The following is a 24,107-nucleotide window of genomic DNA, read 5'->3' on the forward strand; positions in this document are numbered from 1 at the left end:
GGAGACATAAGAGACACGGGTTTCCTGGGGTCAGGAAGATCCCCTGGAGGAGGGCATGACAACCCACTCCAGTATTCTTACCTGGAGAGTCCCATGGACAGAGGAGCCTGGTGGGCTACAGTTCATGAGGTCACAAAGAGCCGGATGTGACCGAAGCAACTTAGCACACATGTAGCCCGCACACATTATATAAATAGTAGCTATATATCTATCAGAAATACATATGCCTAATCATGTTTTAACGATAAAGTGTGAGATCTGAACTTTCAGAGACCACCGCTCTGGAGAATCTCTGGAGCTTGCTGGGGACTCTAGGGGAGGTCTGAGGTGCTGGCTGAGAGCCGCCTGGCCAAGAAGAAAGGCCCACACAGCCCAGCCTGTGTGGACAGACTGGGTGGCGACGAGGGACGTACCTGCCCTTGGGAGGGATCTCTCCAGAAACAGCCACTGGATGCCCGTCCCCCGTGGACGTGAGTCACGGCCTGTGAGTCACCCCAGGGCTCCCTGCTACCTGCTACGGAGGGCCTTTTCTTACATCCTTGACGGAGGAGAAGGAGTCACAGTTAGGGCCTTGCAGATGGCCTCTCCCGTCACCACGGTTGGGAGCCTGGCATCTGAGGGCCTGTGTCCTTCTGCTCTGTACTCAGACTTGCCTCTGAGGTGATTCACGTTGTGACCAACACTCATGGTTGCCTAACAGAACCCCGTGTTTATTTGAGGTGGACCTGTGCTCAGCTGAAAATTGCATTTCTCAACCTCTCGTGAAGGGAGGCATGGTCCCAAGACGTGGCTCTAGCCCATGGGACGTGAGCTGAAGTCCTGGCTGGGGCTTTCCCATTGGCTCCTTATTAGGGGTCAGGCTCAGTTGGTGCATGCTTTTAGCCTCTCACGTCTCTCTCTCTCTCTCTCTCTCTCTCTCTCTTTTTTTTGGCCTGAATCACAGAGTGATGCTGAAGGTGGAGCAACTGTCTTGGGACCCCACAGTGACAAGGAGGAGGATGGATAGTTGGAAATGCAGAAGGAGTCTGGCTCCTGGAGGTGCTGGCCTGCACTTCCCAGACTTCTTGTTGTTTCTCCTTGATGCGCCCACTGTCCGTGGTTTTTTCCCTGTGGCTCCAGGGGATGCAGTGCTAGCGAACGTGAAGGTGGACTCAAGAGCTCAGACACTTGGCTTCAGGCCACGACTTCACGCGAGATGCTGACACCCGGAGAGGTGAAGAATGTGGGTGTCCTCTGTCTCGGGGAGCCCTTGTTCCCTCTTCTTCTCTGGTAATGATAGAAGCAAGCTGTTCTGTTTCTTTCAAGTCCTAGGAAGAGGAGCGAGGCACTGAGCCTTTAAGAATAACTAATTCTGTCGAGAATGTGGAAAGTGAAAGTCAGGGTGGGTGCTGCAGCCTGCTCTGCACCGCTCTCTAACACATGGGCGGGGTGTCAACCGGTGGCTTCAGGTTGGCCATGGTGAGTGTTTGCATCACTGAAGTAGGCAAGTGTTATGTATCAGGCTTGCTTGCTTTCTTTTATCTTTTCTGGAGAGTCAGTTGTCAAGCCTTTACCAACACTCCTCTGGAAAGAGCAAAAGTTTAGTTCATTAACTACCTTAATATTGTCTCATAGCTTCTCTTGCTTTCCCCATGCCATCTGATACATGATAAGTTGAGCAGAATCAAGAAGCAGCTGGTTTCTACTGAACACAGGCTGAAGTTTTCATATGTCTTTGGGCCCAAGGTTTGCCCTGAAAGTTCAGGCTGAAGGCAAAACTAATTTTATTCCAACTTTGGCTATAAATTTTCATCTAATCACGCCCCTGCTCGGTGTTCATCTCCTTTCTTCCTTATCAACCTCCTGCCCCCATCTTATTGACAATCTACAGGGCCTTAGCTCTTGTGAACCTGGCTTATTGCCCCATTTGTGCTGCCCACTGAAGTCCCTGATTCTGGGTCTGTGACAGCAGATCTTATGATCTTCCTTGTCTCTTGGAGCTGACAAGGTGGCTGCACCCGTATGGGTCCCATGCCCTATGCTCTTCTCACGATGTGACATGGCACTCGTCGGTTGAGCTGGGGGTCTGCCTGGTCTCCTTGAAGTGGGGTGGGTCACTACCAGCTTATGGTTGGTCATCATGGGTAATACAGCTTCCGCCTGGCTCTGTCTCTCAGGACACATGCTTTAGGAACCCAGAGACACCTTGTAAGATGTCTGGGCAGCCCTGAAGCTGCTATTCTGAGAGACCATGTGAAGAGGCCATGCAAAGCTAGGGACGCCGAAGGAGCCCTCAGCTGTTCCAGGCTCCAGCTAGTCAGTCTTTCCAGTTCAGGCACCAGCCGCGGGTGTGATGGAGCCTGCAGATGATTCTAGCTCCTGGCCTTTGAGCCAGCCCAGCTGTGCTGAGTGGAGCAGAAGTGAGCTGTCCTCCTGGAGCCCTGCCCAGACTGAAGACTCATGAGTGAAAATGCTTCTCTGAGGAACCGGAGATGAAGGCTTCAACCTATATTTAGGGGGGGCACGCCTCAACCCATAACACTGCCAGTACAAGAATCGCAGTCTGCTGCTCAGAGGGAAGCCATTCCTAATTTTGTCAGGTCTGAGAAGAGAGCTTCATGCAAGTTAGCCTCCTCATTCCATACACTCATCCTCACACATACATGTGCACAAACCTCCCCATTTTGTATATATATAATTTTAACATAAGTGGGATTATGTTATACATATTTGTAAGCAACTTGTTTTATACACTTAAGAGTATGTCTGGAAGGTCCTTCCATGTGAGTACATATAAATCTACCTCATTCTTGTTACTATGATACAGTGATTTCATAGTATTGACAGCCTGCATGCTCATTCGCTTCAGTCGTGTCCAACTCTTTGCGACCCCATGGACTGTAGCTCACCAGGCTCCCCTGTCCATGGGATTATCCAAGCAAGAATACTGGAGTGGGTTGCCATGCTCCAGGGGACCTTCTTGACCCAGGGGTTGAATTCCCATCTCCTGAGTCTCCTGCATTGGCTGGGGGATTCTTTACCCCTAAGCCATCTGGGAAGCCCATTGACAGCCTATGGGTAGATATTAAAATTGTTTTTGGTGTTTTGGTTTGGGTTAGCCCTAACCACGTATGTAATTTTTGGTGACTTAAAATTTTCCTAACAGTACAGTAGTTCCTTGTGGTAAAAGAATATTTTTGCTAAAAATATATTGCTGGGTGTTCTCCAGTTAGAGTCAGAATCCACTTTGCATGATAAATGGTGGGGCAGAAGGAGGGTGGGAGCTGAGCACTCTGGGGTCAGAGTTAGGGAAGAGATGGAGCCAGAAGGAAGCACTATGAAAGAGACCTGGCGCAGAGGGGCCTTTTGAGTTAAATGATGCACTCCCATTGAATGTAAACCCAGCCTTCTTTCCCTCCTCTGAAACATTGGGAAAAGATGACATTGTTCACTAATACATTCAGTGACAGTGGAATTGCTTTTGGAATCCACAAAGGAATGCTGAATTTTCATGTCATGTGGGCAAAAAGTGAGCAATGAACCTCTGGGTTCCACATAGAATGTGAAAACAGTCATCCTTGCAGATATATTTTTAAGCTTATTATGAACTGAACTAAGCAGGCCAGGTCCTTTTATGTGGATCTCGTCTAACGATAAAAACCGTTTTGCTGCTGGTTTTTGTTATTGTACAGTCACTCAGTCGTGTCTGACTCTTTGCGACCGCAAGGACTGCAGCACGCCAGTCTTCCCTGTCCATCACCATCTCCCAGAGCTTGCTCAAACTCATGTCCGTTGAGTTGGTGATGCCATCCAACCATCTCATCTTCTGTCATCCCCTTCTCCTCCTGCCTTCAATCTTTCCCAGCATCAGGGTCTTTTCCAGTGAGTTGGCTCTTTGCATCAGGTGTCCAAAGTATTGGAACTTAAGCTTCATCATCAGTCCTTCCAATGAATATTCAGGGTTAATTTCCTTTAGGATTGATTAGTTTGATCTCCTTTCTGTCCAAGGGACTCTCAAGAGTCTTCTCCAGCACCACAGTTCAAAAGCATCAGTTCTTCAGCGCTCAGCCTTCTTTATGGTCCAACTCTCACATCCATACATGACTACTGGAAAAACCATATCTATGACTATACGGACCTTTGTCGGCCAAGTAATGTCTCTGCTTTTTAATATGCTATTTATGTTTGTCATTGCTTTTCTTCCAAGGAGCAGTGTCTTTGAATTTCATGGCTGCAGTCACCATTCACAGTGATTTGGACTCCAAGAAAATAACGTCTTTTCTATCACTGTTTCCATTGTTTCCCCATCTATTTGCATGAAGTGATGGGACCGGATGGCATGATCTTTGTTTTTTGAATGTTGAGTTTTAAGCCAGCTTTTTCACTCTCCCCTTTCACCTTCATCAAGAGGCTCTTTAATTCCTTTTTGCTTTCTGCCATAAGAGTGGTGTCATCTGCGGGGCCCTTGGCTCTGGAGAGAGTGGGCAGATATTCGAGGGGCAGGAGAGCCAGGTGAGGAGCGAGGTGAGGGCTTTTGAGAGGGTCCCTTGGGAAGGGCTCCCTGAAACAATGCAGCCACTGCTCGATGAGACAAAGAACTGGGCTTATTGCTTACTCAGGTGAAAGGAGGTACTACCTTGATGGAGACATGCAGCCTCTAAGAATGGGAGGGCAAAACGGGGTGTTTGTGAAGTATTGGAGTCTGGTTTAACTTGGGCACTCAGTGAGGTGGTTTGATTAGAACTGGAGAAGGGTCACGATGCAAGCATTTCCTGTTGGTGAGCACGGTGAAGACAGGCTTCTGACATGAGGATTCCAAAGAGTCTTGAAGAGTAATAGCCTTTTGATGCTGTCTATTGAAAAACTGAGCATTTTTACATTGGCTCGTACCGTTTATCTTCCTGGACAGAAGCTGCTTGGAGCGGTAAAGTCATGCTGCTGAAGATGAGGGAATTGTAACGTCCAAGTTAGTGAAGACAGCAAATGATGAGGGTGTCAATGGCTTCAGATCTCAGACCTCATCTCTTTCCCTCTCTCTCTTTTTTAAGTTTGTTTATTTATTTTTGGCTGTGCTGCATCTCTGATGTTTCTAGTTTCAGCGAGTGGGGTCCACGCTCCAGTTGTGTCACGTGGGCTTCTCACTGCGGTGTTGTGACGCACAGGCTCTAGGCACACAGACGTCAGTCGATGTTGCTCTCAGGCTCTAGGTCGTGGGCTCAGTGCTGCAGTGCTTGGGCTGAGTTGCCCCAGAGCGTGTCCACTCTTCCCAGACCAGGGGTTGAACCTGTGTCCCCTGCACTGGCAGGTGGGTTCTTCACCATTGGAGTACTGGGAAGTCCAGACCTAATTTCTGATATCATCCCTTTTGAATTCTGGGGAAAGCCTCACATAGTAAGACATACAACCTCTACTCAAGCAAATTCTAAGTCTCAGTCAGATTTCTCCTGCTTCTTTTCCCTGGGCATAATTTAAGGAGGTCTTTTCTTTAAGAAAAGTTCAGCCATCTTCACACTCCGGATCCAGCTCCTTGTCCATGTGGCTGGCAGCTCAGTGGACTGCAGTTTGTTCTGCTGCCCAGCAGTTTAGATTAAGAGACCAGAAAAGGAAACTTACCCTACATGTCTAGGCTCATGTCTTGTGTCCCAACATCACTTTCCATGGGAACCCTACATTTGGGAGTGCTGAGTTTGTGCTGGATGTATTCCATCTATCCCTCCAAAGCACTCCCCACCCTTCCCCACCTTGCTGTGTGCCTGGGTATGCTGACTTGTATGGTTTATATCAATCTGCACTTTGCCCCTCTGTTCACTTAGTTGAAAATACCAGCAAGGAATCAGAGGAAGGTGTATTTATTTCTCCAGATCCCTCTTTTGTGGTCCTTGGAGGGCTGGTGGCGTCCTTTAACTGAGTATCATAGTTCCTGTCCTATGGCACTCTGCAAACATTTCTTACCCTCTGGGCTTTTGTAACAGTTCTTTCCTCTTGTCCCGATGGCGGGCCTGGGGTTGGAAATAACCGACTCGATAGGCATGTGTTTGAGTGAACTCCGGGAGTTGGTGATGGACAGGGAGGCCTGGCGTGCTGCAGTTCATGGGGTCGCGAAGAGTCGGACACGACTGAGCGACTGAACTGAGCTGAACCTGGAGATGCTACATTACCTCTGTGACTTCCCTATAGCCTTGCCCACACTTTGGTAAAGAATCTCCTTTTCATTGAACTCTACTAGAGTTATCCAGTTTTCCACTCTCACCTGTTGGAGGCCCTGGCCAATATGGGGCTTTGTGGAGTTGTTAGTGTTTCATATCCTCTTTGGTTGTAGTCAAGTGATACCTGGCAAGTGTTGGATAGATATTTGTTGAATGAATGAATGACTAAATGTGTGAGTGACATGATTTGAACTCCAACCTGTCCTCAACAAACGTCTAATATTGAGTGTTCACATGTAAATTATAGATGCTTGATGCACTGTGAGTACATTGAACAGGTGTAGATTCTGTGGCTTCATAGAACCACAGGGACCTCCACTTCTCTGTGTTTGCTCTGTTTATTCACGTTCAGATGTTCTCCTTTCCAGATGAACAGTATGAAAGAATATAAAGAGCATCTGAAATATACAAAATTGTGAAGATGCTATGTTCACTAAATGAAGTAGGATGATTTCTTCAACTCAGAAGCACATAAGAGGTTCATATCACAAAATAAGAAATGTACACTAAAAATCTCACGTGTATAGGTTATAGTTTTTAATGGAATCATGCTGAATGAACTGAAGTTAAAGCCAATGAGGTATGAATTTACAAAGTTTATGTAACCTTTATCAGAATTAATATTGATTAAATATAGCCTTATTACCTTTGAGGTAAACTTGATGTAAGTATCTTGTAGTTATATCTATGGTTACAGTCAATTTCACAACTGTTGATTCATGGCATTCATTATGATCACCTTTCCACAAATGTTAGAGGGACTCCTTTAAATTGTGGGATGTGCTGTGTGACTTGCGGTCCCCTGGGGGCACTCACTTATCTCTCTGGGGAGATACCTTCATGATGGAGCTCGGATAAATACCAGGCTGGATTGTTCCAAGCTCCCTTTATGATGCCTAGCCCTCAGGAAGTGCCTAGTTGTTTATAAATCTTTCCATATTATATTTCTTCAAGAAGAAAAATTCCATGATCTTCCTTCCTGGATTTCTCAGCAGGAGAGGAGTCAAGATTGAACTGTCATAATATACTTCATCTTGGCGCAGAGTTCCCCCTTTGATAATCTCCAGGGCACATTCTTCCTTTGGAGATGCTTTTGCATTAAATATCCCAGCAACTGCCTTCATGGCTGTGTCTGTAGAGCGAGAAGAGAAGAGTGTGGTTATCCAAGACGAGTAGAGTCTATGTGATGGAAGGCCTGCAGACACCAGCAGCTTAGCTTTTATGGGCTGCTGGCCAGTGCTTGCTCGGGCCGTGTTGGGAATACATGGAGAAGACTGGGTATGTTGAGGGCCTATTAGGCAAAGAGAATCTTAGTGTTCATATGGACTTTGTCTTCCTGGATGGAAATTTGTGGGGGCAACTGGAGGTTACTAGTTGAGTGATTTGAATGAATCAGACTCCTCTCTTGGGTGTTTTGGTTGGAGTGAGGGAGTAATATTGGGGAGTAGAATGCAGATAGAAGTCATGTGATGGGAAGAGTCAATGAGCAAAACCAGAGTGAGGTGTGATAATGAGGACTGACTTGTAAAAGGAAGAGACACAGGAATCCAGGCCTTTGCTCCCTTGGCAACACCAACCACTTTCACTTGGAGGGAAACTATTATTACCTGCTCTCTCCTCCTAGGATTTGTGTCCTTCTTGCCCAGCTTCTCTGTTTCTCCACCCCTTCTTGTTTCACTGTGTGTCTGTGTCTTTCTCTCTCTTTTGTTCTGTAACTACTACTCACTGTATTCAGTTTTTTAAAAAATTTATTTGGCTGTGCAGAGTGCGGGATCTTAGTTCCCTGATTAGGGATCAAACCCATGCCCCCTGCAGTGAAAATGTGGAGTCTTAACCACTGGACTGCCAGGGAAGTCCCTTCAATAAAGTTTTTAAAATCATACCTATCACATATTTTAGATAAATTTGCATTTGGACTTACAGAAAAGTTTTAAAAATTGTGCAAAGTCTTTCCTTATATCTTTCAATCAAAACATCATACATAACCATTATACAACTATCAACAACAGATATGATAGAATTGGAACAAATTACTAATGAAACTGCAGACTTAATTTTTTCACTAATGTCCTTTGTATGTTCCAGGATCTTATCCAGGAGTACACTTAGTAGTAATTTTTTCTTGTTTTCTCTCTGATCTATGACAGGTTCTTACTCTTTCCTTGTCTCTCATAGCCTTGACACTTTAGAAGAGTTCTGTTCAATGGATCTGTATGAAAGAAAGTGAAGTCGCTCAGTCGTGTCCCACTCTTTGCGACCCTGTGGACGGTAGCCCACCGGGTTCCTTTGTCTATGGGATTCTCCAGGCAAGAATACTGGAGTGGGTTGCCATTTCCTTCTCCAGGGGATCTTCCTGACCCAGAGATAGAACCCCGGTCTCCCGCATTGCAGGCAGACACTTCACTGTCTGAGCCAACAGGGAAGCCACCAGGATCTATATAAACCCCCTCAATTTGGGGTTTTTTCCTGTTGTTCTCATAATTAGAATGAGATGATGTGTTTTCGACAAGAATACCTCCCCCAAATGATGCTGTGTCCCTCTCAGCACCATGTATCAAAGGATTTGTGACATCTGTGACTTAGTAATTACTGATATGTTATTAAGGAAAAAAAACTCATATTTAATAGTCTCACATAGGAAAGTAATGGCCGTTGAGTTTTCATGAGGGACATACGGTGTTCAGAATAGGGTCAGGTGAGGAATGTGGTGTTACTCAGCACAGTTGGCAGTCAGAATGGAGAGAAGGGTCAAAGAGCAGTCAGAGGCTCCACAGGTGACAGAACACTTCATCAAAGGGGGACTAGTATTCTCGCCTGGAGAATCCCAGGGACGGGGGAGCCTGGTGGGCTGCCATCTACGGGGTCGCACAGCGTTGGACACGACTGAAGTGACTCAGCAGCAGCAGCAGTGCTGTCACTGGTTTTCAGTGCCTGACACACGATGACGTCAGGGAGCTCAGCGCCCTCTTTACCCACCACAGTAAGACAGACAGTCCTGCAGGCCATTTATTCCAATTTCTTGACCTTACCTGTGTCGATGAGGCCAAGAATACAGAGGGTGATTGACACATTGACCTTGGTCGCCTCATATTCCATCCTGAGAGAGGAGAAGAACCCATCCAGAGCAAACTTGCTTGCAGAATACGCAGCAACAAGTGGACAAGCTATTTTCCCTGAATGATACAAAAGTGGGTTAACATGGTCATCCATTGCAGCTCTGACAAAGCTGAACTGTGCTTTATCTGTAGCAGGCTTTGTAACCTCCATGAAGTGCCTCTACCCTTAGTTTCTCTCTACTCCCCAAAGAGATTACCCTGCTGTGCTGAATTTCAGAAAGAAAGAAACATGATGGTATCAAAGAAACTCCCCTCCACGGACTGGGATACAGTGTAGAGTGGGCTGCAGGAAAACTTTCATTGAAGAGGGATTAGTTAGATTTTTAGTAAAGGTGGTAAATAAGTAGGATTACAAAAGAGCCATGCAATTTCACACCTGGTAACTCTTCCACCTTTGACCCAAGAGCGCTGGAAAGCAGGTGTTTGGCAAGAGCTCTCTACCAGCACAGAGACCTGTCACTGGTCTTGCTACTCAAGGGGAATGAAAACTCCTGTCTTTATTTTCTATCCCAAATCACTTTTCTTACTTTCATCAGCCTGGTTAATTCTTAGTTAGTTATCAGTATTTTGGAGGATGTGTGGGCATATGCCCGATCAGTTCAGTTCAGTTGCACAGCTATGTCTGACTCTTTGCGACCCCATAGACTGCAGCATGCCAGGCCTCCCTGTCCATCCCCAACTCCTGGAGTCCACCCAATCCCATATCCATTGAGTCGGTGATGCCATCCAACCATCTCATCCTCAGTCGTCCCCTCTCCTCCAGCTTTCAGTCTTTCCCAGCATCAGGGTCTTTTCCAAGGAGTCAGTTCTTCACATCAGGTGGCCAAAGCATTGGAGTTTCAGCTTCAGCATCAGTCCTTCCAGTGAATATTCAGGACTGATTTCCTTTAGGATAGACTGGTTGGATCTCCTTTCAGTCCAAGGGACTCTCAAGAGTCTTCTCCAACACCACAGTTCAAAAGTATCAATTCTTTGGCATTCAGCTTTCTTTATAGTCCAACTCTCACATCCATACATGACTACTGGGAAAACCATAGCTTTGACTAGACAGCCCTTTGTTGGCAAAGTAATGTCTCTGCTTTTTAATATGCTGTCTAGGTTGGTCATAACTTTCCTTCCAAGGAGTAAGTGTCTTTTAATTTCATGGCTGCAATTACCATCTGCAGTGATTTTGGAGCCCTGAAAAATAAAGTTGGTCACTGTTTCCCCATCTATTTCCCATGAAGTGATGGGACCGGATGCCATGCTCTTAGTTTTCTGAATGTTGAGCTTTAAGCCAACTTTTTCACTCTCCTCTTTCACTTTCATCAAGAGGCTTTTTAGTTCTTCTTTGTTTTCGGCCTTAAGTGTGGTGTCATCTGCATATCTGAGGTTATTGCTATTTCTCCCAGCAGTCTTGATTCCAGTTTGTGCTTCATCCGGTCCAGCATTTCTCATGGTGTACTCTGCATATAAGTTAAATAAGCAGGGTGACAGTATACAGCCTTGAAGTACTCCTTTTCCTATTTGGAACCAGTCTGTTGTTCCATGTCCAGTTCTAACTGTTGCTTCTTGACCTGCATACAGATTTCTCAGGAGAAAGGCCAGGTGGTCTGGTATTCCCCTATCTTTAAGAATTTTTCACAGTTTGTTGTGATCCACACAGTCAAAGGCTTTGGCATAGTCAATAAAGCAGAAATAGATGTTTTTCTGGAACTGTCTCGCTTTTTCAATGATCCAACGAATGTTGGCAGTTTGATCTCTGGTTCCTCTGCCTTTTCTAAATCCATCTTGAACATCTGGAAGTTCCTGGTTCATGTACTGTTGAAGACTGGCTTGGAGAATTTTGAGCATTACTTTACTAGCGTGTGAAATGAGTACAATTGTGCGGTAGTTTGAGCATTCTTTGGCATTGCCTTTCTTTGGGATGGAATGAAAACTGACCTTTTCCAGTCCTGTGGCTACTGCTGAGTTTTCCAAATTTGCTGGCATATTGAGTGCAGCACTTTCACAGCATTATCTTTCAGGATTTGAAATAGCTCAACTAGAATTCCATCACATCCACTAGCTTTGTTTGTAGTGATGCTTCCTAAGGCCCACTTGACTTCACATTCCAGGATGTCTGGCTCTAGGTCAGTGATCACACCATCGTGATTATCTGGGTCATGAAGATCTTTTTGGTATACTTCTTCTGTGTATTCTTGCCACCTCCTCTTAATATTTTCTGCTTCTGTTAGGTCCATACCATTTCTGTCCTTTATTGAGCCCATCTTTGCATGAAATGTTCCCTTGGTATCTCGAATTTTCTTGAAGAGATCTCTAGTCTTTCCCATTCCATTGTTTTCCTCTATTTCTTTGCACTGATCACTGAGGATGCTTTCTTATCTCTCCTTGCTATTCTTTGGAACTCTGCATTCAAATGGGTATATCTTTCCTTTTCTCTTTTGCTTTTCACTTCTCTTGTTTTCACAGCTATTTGTAAGGCCTCCTCAGACAGCCATTTTGCTTTTTGCATTTCTTTTCCATGGGGATGGTCTTGATCCCTGTCTCCTGTACAATGTCACGAACCTCCTTCCATAGTTCTTCAGGCACTCTGTCTATCAGATCTAGTCCCTTAAATCTATCTGTGACTTCCACTGTATAATAGTAAGGGATTTGAATTAGGTCATACCTGAATGGTCTAGTGGTTTTCTAATTGGTTTTCTTCAATTTAAGTCTGAAGTTGGCAATAAAGATTTCATGATCTGAGCCGCAGTCAGCTCCCAGTCTTGTTTTTGCTAACTGTATAGAGCTTCTCCATCTTTGGCTGCAAAGAATATAATCAATCTGATTTCGGTGTTGACCATCTGGTGATGTCCATGTGTAGAGTCTTCTCTTGTGTTGTTGGAAGAGGGTGTTTGCTTTGAACGCACCCCAGTGCATTCTCTTGGCAAAACTCTATTAGCCTTTGCCCTGCTTCATTCTGTACTCCAAGGCCAAATTTGCCTGTTACTCCACATGTTTCTTGACTTCCTACTTTTGCATTCCAGTCCCCTATAATGAAAAGGACATCTTTTTTGGGTGTTAATTCTAGAAAGTCTTGTAGGTCTTCATAGAACTGTTGAACTTCAGCTTCTTGAGCATTAATGGTCGAGGCATAGACTTGGATTACTGTGATATTGAATGGTTTGCCTTGGAAATGAACAGAGATCATTCTGTCATTTCTGACATTGCATCCATGTACTGCATTTTGGACTCCTTTGTTTACTATGATGTCTACTCCATTTCTTCTAAGGGATTCTTGCCCACAGTAGTAGATATAATGGTCATCTGAGTCAAATTCACCCATTCCAGTCCATTTTAGTTCGCTGATTCCAAAAATGTCGATGTTCACTCTTGCCATCTCCTGTTTACCACTTCCAATTTGCCTTGATTCATGGACCTAACGTTCCAGGTTACTATGCAATATTGCTCTTTACAGCATTGGACCTTGCTTCCATCACCAGTCCCATCCACAACTGGGTGTTGTTTTTGCTTTGGTTCCATCTTCTCATTCTTTCTGGAGTTATTTCTCCACTGATCTCCAGTAGCATATTGGGCACCTACTGACCTGGTGAGTCCATCTTTCAGTGTCCTATCTTTTTGCCTTTTCATACTGTTCATGGGGTTCTCAAGGCAAGAATACTGTAGTGGTATGCCATTCCATTCTCCAGTGGACCACATTCTGTCAGACCTCTCCACCATGACCCGTCTATCTTGGGTGGCCCTACACGGCATGGCTCATAGTTTCATTGAGTTAGACAAGGCTGTGGCCCATGTGATCAGATTGGTTAGTTTCCTGTGATTGTGGTTTTTAGTCTGTACGCCCAATAGCATAACTTATTCATTATACCCTTTGTAAGAGGAGAGAGGTGTCCTGAGACCCTTGAGCATTATTATAGTGAAAAGTGAAAGTGAAAGTTGTTCAATCATGTCCGACTCTTTGCAACCCCATGGACTATGCAATCCATGTAATGTCTAGGCCAGAATACTGGAGTGTGTAGCCTTTCCCTTCTCCAGGGGATCTTCCCAACCCAGAGATCGAACCCAGGTCTCCTGCATTGTAGGCAGATTCTTTACCAGCTGAACCACAAGGGAAGCCCAAGAATACTGGAGTGGGTAGCCTACCCCTTCTCCAGTGGATCTTCCCGACCCAGGAATCAACCCAGGGTCTCCTGCATTACAGGTGGGTTCTTTACCAACTGAGCTATCAGGGAAGCCCATTGTTATAATATCTACTTTAAAATCCTTGTCTGCTGATTCTAAAATCTGGGTCATTTTAGTACTGATCTCCATTGATTGCCTTTCCTCTTGAATATGGGTCACATATCGTATTCTTGTATGTGCAGTGACTTTTCATTGTATCCTTGATATTGTTAGAAACTTTGGATTCTGTCATATTCTTCCAAAGAGTATGATTTTTATTTTTTGGTGGGCGGTTAATTTGGCTTCCCTGGTGGCACAGATGGTAAAGAATCTGTCTGCAACGTGGGCTTGATCCCTGGGTTGGGAAGATGCCCTGGAGAAGGGAATGGCTACCCACTTCAATATTCTTGTCTGGAGAATTCCATGGACAGAGGAACCTGGTGGGCTACAGTCCATGGGGTCGCAAAGAGTTGGATACGACTGAGTCACTAACACTCAGTTGGCTGAAACTCTGGTCTCTTGCAGTAGGTGCCAAGTGAAATCTCTGTTTAATTATTTGAATCTTAACTGAGCTTCTTGATGTCTACACTGCCCTGTGAGTATTTCAGGGGATTAGCAGAGATTTGAGAAAAGTTTATATATAGAATTTGGTGTTCTTCTACTGTGGCTCTTTTCTTTCTGGGATGTCTTTCTTCACTTTCCACCTGCTACAGAAACCCCAAACTATTCCTTTTGCTTCTACAAGGTAGTAAGATGGCAGATTTCTGGCCTAAAAATGGCACTGATTGGGACCTTCTCTTGAGCATAAGCTACAAAATTGGGAAAAATCACCCAGTGTCATTTCCCTCTTTCAAGTACTAACAGCTCTCCAGTTTCTGTCTTCTTTTTCTTCTTCTCTTCAGTGTTTTCAATGGTTGTTTTCTATATTTTTTCCAAGTTTGCTATCTGGGGAAGGTTGGTCTATTAGGTATTTCCCTGCTATTATAGTTAGAGAATTTGCCTGCAGTGCAGGAGACCTGGGTTCGATTCCTGGGTCAGGAAGATGCCTTGGAGAAGGAAATGGCAACCCACTCCAGTATTCTTGCTGGAGAAATGGCAACTCACTTCAGGATTTGCCTGGAAAATCCTATGGACAGAGGAACCTGGCAGTCTACAGATCACGGGGTTGCAAGAGTCAGACATGACTTAGAGACTAAACTACCACCACTGTTATTATTGGAATTGGAACCTCTATGTGTTTTTAAAAATAATGAAGTTGCATTCCAAATCAATAAAGATGTTGAGAAAGTTGGTTAACTAATTGGAAAAAAGATTGTCAACTCCTTGTTTCATATCATATATCAAAAAATGATACATGGAAAATTATGGCAGGTGATGTTGCCATGTCCATTTCCCTTTGTTTAATAAAAGAATCTAATTTTATTCAGGATAGCAATGTGTTGAGATAAAAATATTTACTTCCTCAAGATTCCCTTGCTCTTTTGGGTAGTCATGTGATCTCGACCTGGCCAGTGAGAAATGTAGCAGATGGGTCTCCAGGAAAGATATCGATTACCTGTTAAAAGAGATGGATTCAGGTGGCATGTAGCTTTTATGTTTTGCCCTTTCTTCTTCTTTCTAAGTAGACTACAGATTTGATGCCTAGAATTACAGTAGTCATTTATGAACTTGAGGAAATGCTATATATTAATTATGTAATTAAGGATTATAGTACAAAAATGTGGAATGAGCTTAGACTTTTGAAGATCTAGTACATCCAAAAAACCAGTTCTGGACTACTTATTGCCCGAGAAAAAGGAAAACTTATTTAGTGTTAAATCATTGTAAATTGAGTTGTTACATGTACAGCAGGATGCATCTCCTGACTGATTAAAAATTTAATCATAGAAAGAGGATAATAGAGCCAAATACTTATCAGATTCTTATTTATGGAAAGTCATTCTAGCATAAAAGTTAAAAAATGTTAAGGCCAAGAATATTTGATTATAGAAAATATAAAATTTCTGAATGTCACAATGGTCACTATAATAATTTCACTATAAAGGTCAAGGGTAAAATGATAAACTAGAAAATCGTTTTCTACATATTAGGCAGAAAAAAGCTTAATATCCTCAACCTTTAATGTATAAAGAACTCTTAAAAATGCAAAAATACAAACAAATCTCTGTAGGGAACCACTCCATCCTCAGTCCTCAGTCATGAGTTTGGGGTTGAGATAACTCTGTAGTCAAGTTCTAGGAATGGGTGTGTGACACTGGATGTGCAAACAGGGAGGAGGAGCTAAGATGGCAGAGGAATAGGATGGGGAGAACACTTTCTCTCCCACAAATTAATCAAAAGAACATTTAAACGCTGAGTAAACTCCACAAAACAATTTCTGAATGCCGGCAGAGGACATCAGGCACCCAGAAAAGCAACCCATTGTCTTCGAAAGGAGGTAGGAAAAAATATAAAAGACAAAAAAAGAGACAAAAGAGGGAGGGACGGAGCTCCGTCCTGGGAAGGGAGTCTTAAAAAGAGAGAAGTTTCCAAACACCAGGAAACATTCTCACTGCTGAGTTTGTGCTGAGCCTTGGAAGCACAGAGGGCAACATAACAGGGAGGAAAAATAAATAAACAATTAAAACCCACAGATTACAAGCCCTATGGTAACTCCCCCAGCGGAGAAGCAGCGCAGACGCCTGCATCCACCATTAGCAAGCGGGGGCTGGGCAGGGAGGCGCGGCGCGGGCTGCATCACTTAGAGTAAGGATCTGGCCTGAATACCCCGAGCGCTACCTGAGCGAAATAATTTGGGCTAGCAAAGCAGACTGTGGGATATCTACCATGTGAAAAGCCAGCCCTAACCTAAGACACTGCCAGGCCTGCGCATGGAACAAAGGACTGTACAGAGATAGCTGGCTTCAGACGGTCCCCCTCTGGTGACAGGCAGCCAGAGCCGGAAGGGGGCAATCGCAGCCCCAGAGAGACATTATCTACAAAACTATAAGCAGGCTTCTTTGCTAACTAAAACTTCTTGGGGTTCTGGACAGTCAACATCCGCCTGAGAAGGTGCGCCGGTTGTACACCCAGATAACTGAGCAGCAGGGAGGCGATAAGTCACAGCAACCGCGCTAGCCAAACACCTCATCACCTGAGCTACTTGGACCTGGGAAGGGCACAAAACGCAGGCCCAACTGAGTCTGTGCCTCTGAGGACTATCCGAGTGCCTGAACCTGAGCGGCTTAGACCTGGGAGGTGCAAGCAGCCCAGGGTGGGCCACGGATGGTTCCCAGCGGAGAAACCTACAGCCTGAGAAGTGTGGGCAGGGAGGCTACACGCGCCGTGAGCGGGCGCAGACCCAGTGTAGCCGAGGCACTGCGAGCACATGCCAGTGTCATTTGTTTGCAGCGTCCCTCCCTCTCCACAGCATGACTGAACACGTGAGCCTTAAAAAAAAAAAAAAGTGTCCACCACCGCCCCCTTTGTATCAGGATGGAAATCAGACACTGAAGAGACCAGCAAACAGAAGAAGCTATAACAGAGGGAAACGCCTTGGAAGCGACAGGCAATAGATTAAAACCCCGTGGTTAGTACTGACTACATAGGAAGGGGCCTATAGATCTTGAGAAATATAAGCTGGAACAAGGAACTGGCCGAAAATGAACTGACCCCACAATACCCACCCACAACAACATCAGAGAAAGTCCTATATATATTTTTTTACTATTTTTATGATGATTCTTTCTTTTTTTTTTAAATTTTTTAAAAAAATTTAAGTCCTCTATTACTCCTTTAATTTTCACTTTTATAACCTACTATTACTTTGCAAAAAAAAAAAGAGACCCTTTTTTTTTAAAAAGCAAACTTCATATATATATTTTTTATAACTTTTGTGACCTTGTTTTTTTTTTTCTTTTTCTCTTTCTTTCTTTTCTTTTTTTTTCTTCTTTTCTTTAACATTGTATTTTTGAAATTCCAAACTCTGCTCTAGATTTTTAATTTTAGCTTTTTGGTATTTGTTATCAATTTTGTACCTTTTTTTTTTTTTTTTTATAACTTTCATGACTTTTTTTCCCTCTCTTTCTTTCTCTTCATCTTTTCTTTAACATTGTATTCCTGAAACTCCAAACTCTACTCTAGATTTTTAATTTATGCTTTTTGGTGGATGTGAGTCCCAGTGAACTCCGGGAGTTGGTGATGGACAGGGAGGCCTGGTGTGCTGCGATTCATGGGGTCGCAAAGAGTCGGACACGACTGAGTGACTGATCTGATCTGAACTGGTCAATTTTGTACCTATATCTTCTTTATAATTTTTGTGACTTTGTTTGTTTTTGTTTTGTTTCTCTTTCTTTTCCTTCTTCTTTTCTTTAACATTGTATTTTTGAAATTCCAAACTCTACTCTAGATTTTTAATTTTTGCTTTTAGGTATTTGTTACCAATTTTGTCCTTTAAGAACCCAATCTTCAGTACCCATTTTTTACTAGGGAGCGAGATTACTGGCTTAACTGCTCTCTCCCCCTTCGGACTCTCCTTTTTCTCCAACCGGTTCGCCTGTGTCTCCTCCCTAACCCCTCTCTACTCTACCCAACTCTGTGAATTTCTGTGTGTTCCAGACGGTGGAGTACACTTAGGGAACTGATTACTGGCTGAATCTGTCTCTCTCCTTTTCATTCCCCCCTTTTATCCTCCTGGCCACCTCTGTCTCCTTCCTGCCTCTTCTCTTCTCTTCTCTGTATAACTCCGTGAACATCTCTGAGCGGTCCAGTTGTGGAGTGCACATAAGTAAGTGATTACTGGTTAGCCCGCTCTCTCCTCTATTGATTCCACCTTATCTCATCCGGGTCACCTCTAACTCCCTCCTCTCTCTTCTCTTCTCCATGTAACGCTGTGAACCTCTCTGGGTGACCCTCATGGTGGAGAAACTTTTCATCTTTAACCTAGATATTTTATCAATGGTGCCGTATAGAAGGAGAAGTTTTGAGACTACTGTAAAAATAAGACTGATAACTGGAAGCAGGAGGCTTAAGTCCACACCCTGACTCCAGGGAACATTAATTGACAGGAGCTCATCAAATGCCTCCATACCTACACTGAAACCAAGCACCACACAAGGGCCAACAAGTTCCAGGGCAAGACATACCAAGCAAATTCTCCAGCAACATAGGAATACAGCCCTGAGTTCAATATACAGGCTGCCCAAAGTCACCCCAAAACCATAGACATCTCCTAACTCATTACTGGACACTTCATTGCACTCCAGAGAGAATAAATCCAGCTCCACCCACCAGAACACCGACACAAGCTTCCCTAACCAAGAAACTTTGACAAGCCACCTGTACAAACCCACACACAGTGAGGAAACACCACAATAAAGAGAACTCCGCAAACTGCCAGAATACAGAAAGGACACCCCAAACTCAGCAATTTAAACAAGATGAAGAGACAGAGGAATACCCAGCAGGTAAAGGAACAGGATAAATGCCCACCAAACCAAACAAAAGAGGAAGAGATAGGGAATCTACCTGATAAAGAATTCCGAATAATGATAGTGAAATTGATCCAAAATCTTGAAATCAAAATGGAATCACAGATAAATAGCCTGGAGACAAGGATTGAGAAGATGCAAGAAAGGTTTAACAAGGACCTAGAAGAAATAAAAAAGAGTCAATATATAATGAATAATGCAATAAATGAGATCAAAAACACTCTGGAGGCAACAAATAGTAGAATAACAGAGGCAGAAGATAGGATTAGTGAATTAGAAGATAGAATGGTAGAAATAAATGAATCCGAGAGGAAAAAAGAAAAACGAATTAAAAGAAATGAGGACAATCTCAGAGACCTCCAGGACAATATTAAATGCTACAACATTCGAATCATAGGGGTCCCAGAAGACGAAGACAGAAAGAAAGACCATGAGAAAATACTTGAGGAGATAATAGTTGAAAACTTCCCTAAAATGGGGAAGGAAATAATCACCCAAGTGCAAGAAACCCAGAGAGTCCCAAACAAGATAAACCCAAGGCGAAACACCCCAAGACACATATTAATCAAATTAACAAAGATCAAACACAAAGAACAAATATTAAAGGCAGCAAGGGAAAAACAACAAATAACACACAAGGGAATTCCCATAAGGATAACAGCTGATCTTTCAATAGAAACTCTCCAAGCCAGGAGGGAATGGCAAGACATACTTACAATGATGAAAGAAAATAACCTACAGCCCAGATTATTGTACCCAGCAAGGATCTCATTCAAATATGAAGGAGAAATCAAAAGCTTTACAGGCAAGCAAAAGCTGAGAGAATTCAGCACCACCAAACCAGCTCTCCAACAAATACTAAAGGATATTCTCTAGACAGGAAACACAAAAAGGGTGTATAAATTCGAACCCAAAACAATAAAGTAAATGGCAACGGGATCATACTTATCAATAATTACCTTAAATGTAAATGGGTTGAATGCCCCAACCATAAGACAAAGACTAGCTGAATGGATACAAAAACAAGACCCCTACATATGTTGTCTACAAAAGACCCACCTCAAAACAGGGGACACATACAGACTGAAAGTGAAGGGCTGGAAAAAGATTTTCCATGCAAATAGGGACCAAAAGAAAGCAGGAGTAGTGATACTCATATCAGATAAAATAGACTTTAAAACAAAGGCCGTGAAAAGGGACAAAGAAGGTCACTACATAATGATCAAAGGATCAATCCAAGAAGAAGATATAACAATTATAAATATATATGCACCCAACATAGGAGCACCGCAATATGTAAGACAAATACTAACAAGTATGAAAGGAGAAATTAACAATAACATAATAATAGTGGGAGACTTTAATACCCCACTCACACCTATGGATAGATCAACTAAACAGAAAATTAACAAGGAAACACAAACTTTAAACGACACAATAGACCAGTTAGACCTAATTGATATCTATAGGACATTTCATCCCAAAACAATTTCACCTTTTTCTCAAGCGCACACGGAACCTTCTCCAGGATAGATCACATCCTGGGCCATAAATCTAGCCTTGGTAAACTGAAAAAAATTGAAATCATTCCAAGCATCTTTTCTGACCACAATGCAGTAAGATTAGATCTCAATTACAGGAGAAAAACTATTAAAAATTCCAACATATGGAGGCTGAACAACACACTGCTGAATAACCAACAAATCACAGAAGAAATAAAAAAAGAAATCAAAATTTGCATAGAAATGAATGAAAATGACAACACAACAACCCAAAACCTGTGGGACACTGTAAAAGCAGTCCTAAGGGGAAAGTTCATAGCAATACAGGCATACCTCAAGAAACAAGAAAAAAGTCAAATAAATAATCTAACTCTACACCTAAAGCAACTAGAAAAGGAAGAAATGAAGAACCTCAGGGTTAGTAGAAGGAAAGAAATCTTGAAAATTAGGGCAGAAATAAATGCAAAAGAAACAAAAGAGACCATAGCAAAAATCAACAAAGCCAAAAGCTGGTTCTTTGAAAGGATAAATAAAATTGACAAACCATTAGCCAGACTCATCAAGAAACAAGGGGAGAAAAATCAAATCAATAAAATTAGAAATGAAAATGGAGAGATCACAACAGACAACACAGAAATACAAAGGATCATAAGAGACTACTATCAGCAATTATATGGCAATAAAATGGACAACGTGGAAGAAATGGACAAATTCTTAGAAAAGTACAACTTTCCAAAACTGGACCAGGAAGAAATAGAAAATCTTAACAGACCCATCACAAGCACGGAAATTGAAACTGTAATCAGAAATCTTCCAGCAAACAAAAGCCCAGGTCCAGACGGCTTCACAGCTGAATTCCACCAAAAATTTAGAGAAGAGCTAACACCTATCCTGCTCAAACTCTTCCAGAAAATTTCAGAGGAAGGTAAACTTCCAAACTCATTCTATGAGGCCACCATCACCCTAATACCAAAACCTGACAAAGATGCCACAAAAAAAGAAAACTACAGGCCAATATCACTGATGAACATAGATGCAGAAATCCTTAACAAAATTCTAGCAATCAGAATCCAACAACACATTAAAAAGATCATACACCATGACCAAGTGGGCTTTATCTTAGGGATGCAAGGATTCTTCAATATCCGCAAATCAATCAATGTAATACACCACATTAACAAATTGAAAAATAAAAACCATATGATTATCTCAATAGATGCAGAGAAAGCCTTTGACAAAATTCAACATCCATTTATGATAAAAACTCTCCAGAAAGCAGGAATAGAAGGAACATACCTCAACATAAGAAGAGCTATATATGACAAACCCACAGCAAACATTATCCTCAATGGTGAAAAATTGAAAGCATTTCCTCTAAAGTCAGGAACAAGACAAGGGTGCCCACTTTCACCATTACTATTCAACATAGTTTTGGAAGTTTTGGCCACAGCAATCAGAGCAGAAAAAAAAAATGAATCCAAATTGGAAAAGAAGAAGTAAAACTCTCACTGTTTGCAGATGACATGATCCTCTACATAGAAAACCCTAAAGACTCCACCAGAAAATTACTAGAACTAATCAATGACTATAGTAAAGTTGCAGGATATAAAATCAACACACAGAAATCCCTTGCATTCCTATACACTAATAATGAGAAAACAGAAAGAGAAATTAAGGAAACAATTCCATTTACCATTGCAACGAAAAGAATAAAATACTTAGGAATATATCTACCTAAAGAAACTAAAGACCTATATATAGAAAACTATAAAACACTGGTGAAAGAAATCAAAGAGGACACTGATAGATGGAGAAATGTACCATGTTCATGGATTGGAAGAATCAATATAGTGAAAATGAGTATACTACCCAAGGCAATTTATAGATTCAATGCAATCCCTATCAAGCTACCAAGGGTATTCTTCACAGAGCTAGAACAAATAATTTCACAATTTGTATGGAAACACAAAAAACCTCGAATAGCCAAAGCTATCTTGAGAAAGAAGAATGGAACTGGAGGAATCAACCTGCCTGACTTCAGGCTCTACTACAAAGCCACAGTCATCAAGACAGTATGGTACTGGCACAAAGACAGAAATATAGATCAATGGAACAAAATAGAAAGCCCAGAGATAAATCCATGCACATATGGACACCTTATCTTTGACAAAGGAGGCAAGAATATACAATGGAGAAAAGACAATCTCTTTAACAAGTGGTGCTGGGAAAATTGGTCAACCACTTGTAAAAGAATGAAACTAGAGCACTTTCTAACACCATACACAAAAATAAACTCAAAATGGATTAAAGATCTAAACGTAAGACCAGAAACTATAAAACTCCTAGAGGAGAACATAGGCAAAACACTCTCCGACATACATCACAGCAGGATCCTCTATGACCCACCTCCCAGAATATTGGAAATAAAAGAAAAAAATAAACAAATGGGACCTAATTAAACTTAAAAGCTTCTGCACAACACAAGAAACTATAAGCAAGGTGAAAAGACAGCCTTCAGAATGGGAGAAAATAATAGCAAATGAAGCAACAGACCAACAACTAATCTCAAAAATATACAAGCAACTCCTACAGCTCAATCCCAGAAAAATAAATGACCCAATCAAAAAATGGGCGAAAGAACTAAATAGACAATTCTCCAAAGAAGACATACAGATGGCTAACAAACACATGAAAAGATGCTCAACATCACTCATTATCAGAGAAATGCAAATCAAAACCACTATGAGGTACCTTTTCATGCCAGTCAGAATGGCTGTGATCCAAAAGTCTACAAGCAATAAATGCTGGAGAGGGTGTGGAGAAAAGGGAACCCTCTTACACTGTTGGTGGGAATGCAAACTAGTACAGCCACTATGGAGAACAGTGTGGAGATTCCTTAAAAAACTGGAAATAGAACTGCCTTATGATCCAGCAATCCCCCTGCTGGGCATACACACTGAGGAAACCAGAATTCAAAGAGACACGTGTACCCCAATGTTCATAGCAGCACTGTTTATAATAGCCAGGACGTGGAAGCAACCTAGATGTCCATCAGCAGATGAATGGATAAGAAAGCTGTGGTACATATATACAATGGAGTATTACTCAGCCATTAAAAAGAATACGTTTGAATCAGTTCTAATGAGGTGGATGAAACTGGAGCCTATTATACAGAGTGAAGTAAGCCAGAAAGAAAAACACCAATACAGTATACTAACGCATATATATGGAATTTAGAAAGATGGTAACAATAACCCTGTATATGAGATAGCAAAAGAGACACAGATGTATAGAACAGTCTTTTGGACTCTGTGGGAGAGGGACAGGGTGGGATGATTTCGGAGAATAGCATTGAAATATGTATAATATCATATATGAAACGAGTCGCCCGTCTAGGTTCGATGCACGATACTGGATGCTTGGGGCTGGTGCACTGGGACGACCCAGAGGGATCGTATGGGGAGGGAGGAGGGTTCAGGATGGGGAACACATGTATACCTGTGGCAGATTCATTTTGATATATGGCAAAACCAATACGATATTGTAAAGTTAAAAAAAAAAAAAAAAAAAGGATGTGTAAACAGTTTCTGATACCACTGGGTTACTGACTAGTCTAAGGCTGAACCAAAGCAAGACCCAAGCAGGGCTTCAAGATAGGTTGTTGCCAAACCAGAGTTTAGTTTCTTTTTCTTC

At 42.6% G+C, this 24,107-nt stretch overlaps 1 protein-coding gene across 1 annotated transcript in view; it reads right to left on the bottom strand.

The window, feature by feature from the left end:
* Window positions 1-6,700: 6,700 nt before the first annotated feature.
* HSD11B1 (hydroxysteroid 11-beta dehydrogenase 1) overlaps window positions 6,701-24,107 on the bottom strand; it is a 45,373-nt gene continuing 27,966 nt past the window's right edge. Inside the window, exons 5-6 of the mRNA XM_019976450.2 lie at window positions 9,215-9,358; window positions 6,701-7,317 (exon numbers count right to left, since the gene is read on the bottom strand). Coding sequence (XP_019832009.1) covers window positions 7,100-7,317; window positions 9,215-9,358 — 362 coding nt within the window. The 3' untranslated portion in view covers window positions 6,701-7,099. The remainder of the gene's footprint in view (window positions 7,318-9,214; window positions 9,359-24,107) is intronic.

This window comes from Bos indicus, chromosome 16, assembly GCF_029378745.1.
Source record: "Bos indicus isolate NIAB-ARS_2022 breed Sahiwal x Tharparkar chromosome 16, NIAB-ARS_B.indTharparkar_mat_pri_1.0, whole genome shotgun sequence".
In the NCBI taxonomy this organism is placed as follows: domain Eukaryota; kingdom Metazoa; phylum Chordata; class Mammalia; order Artiodactyla; family Bovidae; genus Bos; species Bos indicus.